Raw genomic sequence first — 8060 nt, 5'->3', positions numbered from 1 at the left:
ATAATATAATAATAATAATATATATATATTACGTTTTTTGGTACGTAATTTCCAGGTAATTTAATATTTTTTTTTAAACTAAATTAAGTTAAGATTAGTAGCTTATAAAATTAATAAAATTAAGTTAAAAGTTGAAGGAATAAAGAATTAACTTAATAAAAATTAAGTTAAGATTGAATTAATTTAAATTTAAAAAAAAGTTAATTTAAAAAATAATTATTTTTGAGATCAGAATGTCCTAATTTTTCTTAAAGAGAGATTACTTTAAATAACACTTACAAATATAGATTATTAGATAAATTTAATTTTATATTCACACGTAAGTTACTTATATATAATAAGAGTCACATCATAAGGCGGCTTTGTCAAAAGCTTGCGAGAGAGAAGGATATATATGTTTGCATTATTTCTCTTTCTTTAACTTTATCTAACTTACTTAACTTTTGAAACGATTGCTCAAGCATGTTTACGACTATATAGATTAGATATTTGTTACAAAAAATACGTAAAATATACGTAAAAATTTAGAAAATGGGTGAATGTGTAATACTGTTCTACAGCAATTCTTCATCTAAACCTCATTTCATATTTATGTTGCTGAAATATAACGTTTATGATACCTAAATTAGTGTGATTTAAATATAAGCGGAAATTGACAAAACTTAGCGAGTCAATAAAAACTGGCTACCGTATGGTGTAATTATAGATCTCTTATTATAGATTTCTTATCTTAAAATCATTGAACTTTTTTTAAATTAATTTTCTAATGTTTGACTTTATAGAAAAAAAATATTAGCATTAAGAGAGATAAAAAATTTTTAATTTAAAAAAGTTAATAAACTAAAGTTTAAAAGTAATTAAATTAAGTTAAAAATTAATGCATTTAAAATTAACTAAATTAAGTTAAAAATTATTAACTTTTTAACTTTTTTTTTTAACTTTTAACATTTTAACTAGTTACTACCCATTTCTGGTAATTTTTCTAAATATTAAATTATTAATGATTCCAACACAGCAGAAATCAGACATTTAAGAAAATAAAAATAATCGTGACTTTTCCTTACGAAAAATATGATTGTAATAATATGTTTAATTAAATTATTATCGTTCAATTGCTTCACAATTTCTTGATGTAAGACGAATGTATAGAGACGATAAAAAAATTGATAAAGCAAAATTTTATATTATGACTGTAACCAATTTCCAGCTTTAGTCGTGAGATAAGATAATGGAGTCATGCGTCCCATACATTTATCTCGCGAGATGGTCGAACGCGTATCTAAACATGTCACCGATTTTGCGCACTCATGAGAAGAGTTCGCCACTCTGTAGTTCATGATTCACAATCGATTCAGACAGCATCGCAGAGCTCGCGTTTGAATATCTTATCTCTTTGCGTTCATTTAATTTTCCCCCTCGTGACTGACGGATGCGCGCGTTCGAATAAAACGTTCATCGCGCTGTATCGAATCGATATCGTGTAATGGGACGTGCGTGTAAATCCTCGTGTTTGAACCGCCTCGAATCGGCATTACATATCGCGATTACGAGTTGTTTTAAGACTCCTAGCCGCGCTCGCTGATTTATTCCCCGACGTACAAACGATTCGTTCTTCGCGCTCTCCAAGGAAATCCAGATGATGCACCACTAATGCTCGGATCCCAACAGTGATGCCTCTCAAAGTGCATAATAAGTGCATTCGAGTTGAATGCCTACGGGCCGTGGGTATGCGTGCGTGCGTGCGTGTGTAATTTTTTCGACGCTTTCTTTGAATTCCTCTTTCTCGAAATAGATGTTAAAATTTTTTAATTTTAAATATTGGACTAATAATGGACGACTAAACACATGAGATTGACACACATGAGACATGTAATAATAATAATAATAATAATAATAATAATAATAATACAATAAAAAATGCATTGTATTGTATATAGCCTAAACGCTTTAAAATTTATATGATAACATGCCGTTTAGGTAATCGCGATGTTGCGCTTCGCAAGAATTGTGTCTGAAAAGTGAAATGCGAGAGGAAAATTAATTAAATGGTCATATTACACACTTTTCGCATAACCGTGTATACTGCATATATATATATATATATATATATACCATAACCAGGAATTGATTTAACCCGATACGCTACCTGCATTGCTGCGTTTTCTGTCTCGGTATCTCCCGAGCGAGCAGTTTGCGCAACTCGTAATGTCGGATTTGAAAGTTGTCGAAGCTAAATCCTCGGCGTCGATATCGACTAACAATGGTCGCACAATTGAATATAATAGCGATTCATAAGGATTGCGCAATGCATTCGGCGTATTATAGCTGCTTATTTCAGCGGAACCTCTAATTGAACAGACGCATTATTAGTTCTAAATAATTTTAGGATCACGATATCGATGGCTCCTATCATTTCTGACTGAATTATGCTTGGCGCGTTCTATCTCGGTTCTTTCCGCATCACTTTCTCTCGAGATATGGAACATATTTATATATTGACATCGTAGAAAAGTTAAAGGTTGGCAATATTTAAAATACGTCTTACGAGATTCTTCCTGAAAATTAATTACACTTTAGGAAATCGCAAACGTATTTAAAACGTGAACATTTCAAAATTGTTGTGTCACGTACCTTTGTTAACGTTTAATATGTTTTACCGCATTCACAATTGAGTTTTGCGGCCGCAAGCTAAATAATTTTTTTTGCGAGGGTGTCATATATATCAGCTCTACGTCGTTGGCATTCTATAGGGTGGAGAAATATTCCATGCCTAAAAAGCCTTACGGTCGTTAGAACGGTTTACAAGTGACGCGAGTCTCATTAAGACAACTCGAGAACGCAGTTCCGTTTATCCATTTCTTCGTAGATGTTACGTGACTCTTATCTCTCGAACTCTCGAGAGCTAGGAATCGGACGTGGTAGTTAGCTGCGTAGATTACGACTTTTCGAGAGTGTAACTTCCACGAAGACGAGTGCCTCCTCGGAATGCACCTCGTGTTATGCGTTTGCTATTTTCTTCTCCCATCACGCGGGGGGGGGGGGGGGGGAAGTTCGATAAGACGACGCGAGCAATCACTTGTAAGTGAGCCGCTAGAATTATTCCTGTGACAAATTAATGAGGCACCGACCTATCCAACAGAATATCGGGTATCATTTCTCGTTCAAGTAGAGAAACTCGTCTACTGAACGAGATTTTCAAGTCGTCAAATTGCTGCGAAAGTTTTCTGCTTTTAAACCATAGACTTTTTTTCATAATAAAAATCTGCGGATAACTTCTTTTTAAAATTTTCAAATTTTTATTTAGTACTTAAGCCTGAAATTCTTAAAATAGAAATTCTTAAAAATAAGCTCCGTCAAATAAAATAAATGAGCTTATGTCGTTTATACTTTTAAGACATAATGAGAATTATGACAATACGAGGAGCAATATAAATAAGAGGGAATAAATTATTTTATTATATCGAACCAAGATGAAAATTCTTTTACAGACCAGGCGGTGGTAATAGTCGCGAAATATATTGTCCCTCTTACTCAAAGGATTTCGCCGAGAATTCTCCTAAAAACGGAGTTCACGATATGGTCCATATGATCCCAGAAAGGGATACGGATACCGTAGCACCGACACCGACCCCACAGCATCCACGTCATTCTCAGCACCATCATCTCAGTTTACACGAACTCCGTGCACTTCAGGTATATTGAAATATGTCAACTTATCTATTACGGGATGGGAAAAGATTCCACAAGTATATCTAATTTCTAATGCTTTTCTGACTTCTTATAAATATTTTACATGCGAAAAATCACAAGGAATTAAAGTCAGAAAATTCCGCGACGCTCGCCGTAAAAGATTGCCGATTTTTGCAGAGGCGACCGGAATGCACTGGTAACAGCTCCTCCGATGAGAATCGATCGTCCGGACACGCGAGCATGTCGGATACTGGCGGCCACACAAGCAGCAGTTCACCACCGCATCGTCATCATAGAGCTCACAGTCCTCAGCAATTGAATGCTGTGCCCGAAGACGATCGACTCTCGGCATCGGTTACTCAAAGGAATGGCAGAAGCCGATCCGGTCAGAGCCGCAATCGACACCGAGCTACGCCCGCTAAGGTGATCTAGTGATCCAAGTTTTATAGTATCATTCATCTTATATATATTTTAATTAAAATTAACGGATACTTGATGAATAACTTTTTGTTTTTTTATCGTGTCTTTAGAAAATTGGAATTAAACAATGCCCCTTTCTTAATTAAAATCTAAATAAATCATTAAAATATATGTATTCTGACAAATATCAACATTATAACATTATATTAATCTCTTTGTTCTTATTAATTAATGAAAATTATCCAATCCCATTTCTTTCTTTCAATTAAAATCAACTTTAAGTGAATTATTGGCTAACGATTGTTCCATTTCTTGAAATCCATTTTTAACGTTTCATTTTGCTTGCAGCTACAGGTACCATGGTCGGGTTCTGGTTTGGAGGATATAAAGCTAGCGATCCAACAGCTTACGATGCGTTCGCACAAATCTTCGTCCACATACTCCTCGCTGAGAGGTTCAGAAAGCTCAGAGCCCGCAGTGAGAAGGCTGATGCGACACTCTAGCTTGGAGACGATCAACACCAACGTGACTAGTGCCGATGAGTTCGTCTGGGTAGATTCTCATAATCGTCTGGTTGAATTGCAGCAATTACCGTGGACTCACCATGATGTGCTACGTGTACTTCAAAACGGTCGAACAAGAGAACACATGGAGCAAGTCTCGATGGAGACGATTCCGCGGCTTTCCTATCTCCTACAACGTGCGCTAGTCAGGATCGGCCGCGAGACTCAGAGATTAGCAAAGCCCATAGGTCTCTGTAGCAAGCACGAAGTGTACAGTGCCTTTAAGATCGTACTCTGTCCGGCTCTTGCGGATTCTTGTACCAAGGTAGGATTATCTGCAGTTATATGATATCAAATAATAATATCCTGTTGCTAATATCCTGATAACTAGAGCAATATATTCTAATAATAACTGATGATAATCCAATCACGATGGGCGCACTTAACACTAAACATAGTCATTTGATATCTGCCTTGTTTAAAGGCTTGCCTTCGAGCTGCCGCGATGTTCGCTGTATCTGGCGATCAGCTGAAACAATCGAAGGCATCCCGTTCGGGGCTGCAATTGCCAGTCGGACGTTTCTTACGTTGGATGTCCGATGTGAGACTCGGACGGATGATTCACGAGTATGCCGCGATATATCTGACGGCCGGAATCGAGAATCTCCTGGAAGAGATACTGCTACAATGCGTGCCGACGGAACCACATACGACCCTCACGGCGACAATGCTGGAGCATGCTATAGCGAACAGCGGCGACTTATGGGGCCTGTTACAACCGTACGCGCATCTCAACGCCGGTCGAACTGCATCGGGTCCGTAATTTTATTTTTTTAAGATAAAGATCATTAAACATCGGCTCACTCTCAATTATATATGATAAATTTATTTGATAAATTTATCCGATTCCAATCTTTTTTTTTTAATTTAATTTTTATTTTATTTGTTTATTAATTATTTTTAAATTACAGAATAATTGTAATTTGGTGATTGAAAGGATGTATACGACTAAGAACTTTTATTTGCGTTTAATTTAAAGATACTTAATAGGAATATCGTTTATACTTTTATACAATGTGACACAGATATGTTATCTTTATTAATTTACGCTAATTTCACACCGAATCGAAATATCTTTTACTATTTTAGGCGCTCTCGCTATGCCTCGTTGGGCAAGTGTAAGTTCCTTGAATTCGTCGTCGTCGTCGCGTAGCGGGCGGGACGTAGCTCAATCAGCTTTGGAACCGTCATTGCTTACGACGTGTGTGGGATCAATGTCAGAATTGATAGATTTGATTTCAAAGGTAGCACAAGCAGGACGCTGCCCTATACCATTGACAACGAGAGCGTTATATGCTCTATTTTATTACATGAGATGCTCGCAGGTATGGGATTTGAATGAAAGTAGCGTATTAATATAATATAATTTTTCAATAAATCATTAATTGTTGTATAATATTACAAAACGTATTATTTTTTAAATAATTTTAAATCATACTTGATGTCATTGATTCAAATTACCTCGAAATGTTTAAGCTGGAACATGGCGAACGCGGATCTGGAATACAGGAATTAGCATACGAACGAGCTTACGTTGTGCTACCACCGTTAGTAGAATGGCTACGGGTAGCTGCAGCGCACACTGAGCACAGACACGGTTTGGTCATGGATCAAGATGACATTAATCAAGCTGCCCGATTATTGTTGCCTGGTGTAGATTGTCCTGTTCGACCGATAAGGTCAGTCAGTCCGTAAAATTTTTATTAAAACAAAGTTATTTCAATATGTCATTTCAGAAGATTCGGATATTTAGATTTATTTTATATATATATAATCTTTAGATTTCTAACACTTTATAATACAACTTGTTAAAAAATTTGTTATATTATGTATGCAGCTCCGAGGAGATCGCAGTATGTTCAAAGCGCATTGACGATGCCGAATACGTTCGATTGCTGACGCTGGACATGGCTTTCAAGATGTTGACCAGTGGACGCACGGATCTTATAGATCAGGCAATGTCGCTGCTGCCTTCAACAAAAATTAACACGGTGAATGACGCCGGATTCACGGCTCTGATGCTGACATGTATCAACGGTGATGAATCAGCTGTAATGGCTCTACTAGATGCCGGGGCTGACTTGAACATCGAAAGTCCACCACCCACAACAAGCTCATCGTCGAATACTCCTTCCAAGATTCCACAAACATCCAGTGTATCAAATGTTAGAAGCCCGAATAATCAGTCGGCAATGATAACATCTAATAAAACTTCGAATGTAGCATCTAATAGTCCCAACAATCCTAGTGGAGCTATCTCCAGTGGCATGTGTTACACGCAGACTGCCTTTAACGCAGAGACGCAACACTGGACTGCTTTGACTTACACAGCTCTGTTGGGTCATTGTAATATCGCCAGAATATTGTTGGAGAGAGGTGCTGCGGTGGAAGGCGGCGCGAAACTCAGCGAGGACAAGTGCACGGTCACGCCTTTGCAAGCGGCCACAGCGTCGGGAAATAATGAGATGGTAGCTTTACTCTTGGCACATGGGGCGCAGCCGTTTCTGTCCACTTTGATCAAGGATTCGTTCTCCTACTCAGGTTCCGTGCAACGTGGCTGTTATAGGTAAATCAATTTAGCACTTTATTATTTAATTATTATCGCAATCAGATTTTATTGAAGTGAGTTACGATTTATTGGAGGAATCATTCTATAAAAAATTTAGTCTATACAATATTAAAATATTATTAATATTAAAAAAAAATTAGATCGGAATGTTTTTAGATTAATTAAAAATCTAATTTTTAATTTTATATTTGATAAATAGTGCAATCTCAGTAGCTACAGCGCATGGTCAGAGAAGTTGTCTTCATCAACTATTATCACATCCACTCAACTTCTCAGCCAAGCGAGGAGAGAAAGAGATATTATCTTTGGAAGAGATATTAGCGGAAGGTAACGCCGGTAATAATTCTCAACAACAGACTGCAGAAGCAAGAGGAGCTCGCAGAGAAGGCAAGGAACCAGTATTTAATAAGATACAAACGAAGGCGCTACAGGAAGCTATGTATCACAGCGCGGAAAGTAATCACTTAGGTGAGAAAATAGTAGAATTTTTAACATATCAGTTTTACTTACAATAAAATATTCAGATTTTTGTTTAATATTAGTTATATAATGACATACAATTTGTTACGATTAATAGATATTACCATGGAGCTTCGTGGGTTAAAAGTAGGTTGGACATTACATTGCTGGATGCATAGTCTTGCGACAGCTCATGAAATGCGATTGGACTCGGTTATAGATCAATTACTTCAAGACTTTCTTCAAGTCTGTCCGGACGATTATTCCACGCAGTTCGTGCAGGAATGTTTACCACTTTTATTCAATATTTTTAGATATAGTAAGGTAAAAGATTACACATTATTTATAAATATCACCAG

General features: G+C 36.7%; 1 protein-coding gene across 3 annotated transcripts in view; it reads left to right on the top strand.

Annotated features, from left to right (window-relative positions):
- LOC108684303 (ankyrin repeat and BTB/POZ domain-containing protein BTBD11) overlaps positions 1-8060 on the top strand; it is a 31892-nt gene that overhangs the window by 17210 nt on the left and 6622 nt on the right. For 2 of the 3 annotated variants that reach the window (XM_018188566.1, XM_018188565.1), the window contains 9 exons: positions 3489-3693; positions 3868-4113; positions 4459-4938; positions 5098-5428; positions 5763-5998; positions 6150-6352; positions 6511-7239; positions 7442-7710; positions 7820-8025. In XM_018188566.1, the coding sequence (XP_018044055.1) occupies positions 3489-3693; positions 3868-4113; positions 4459-4938; positions 5098-5428; positions 5763-5998; positions 6150-6352; positions 6511-7239; positions 7442-7710; positions 7820-8025 (2905 nt within the window). Of the gene's footprint in view, positions 1-1797; positions 1870-3488; positions 3694-3867; positions 4114-4458; positions 4939-5097; positions 5429-5762; positions 5999-6149; positions 6353-6510; positions 7240-7441; positions 7711-7819; positions 8026-8060 lie in introns of those variants that run through there. The other variant, XM_018188567.1, reaches the window with a different exon arrangement.

This window comes from Atta colombica, unplaced genomic scaffold (genome assembly GCF_001594045.1).
Source record: "Atta colombica isolate Treedump-2 unplaced genomic scaffold, Acol1.0 scaffold13, whole genome shotgun sequence".
NCBI classification, from domain to species: domain Eukaryota; kingdom Metazoa; phylum Arthropoda; class Insecta; order Hymenoptera; family Formicidae; genus Atta; species Atta colombica.
The sequence above is the reverse complement of the archived record's forward strand: the minus strand, read 5'-3'. Positions and strand labels throughout refer to the sequence as shown.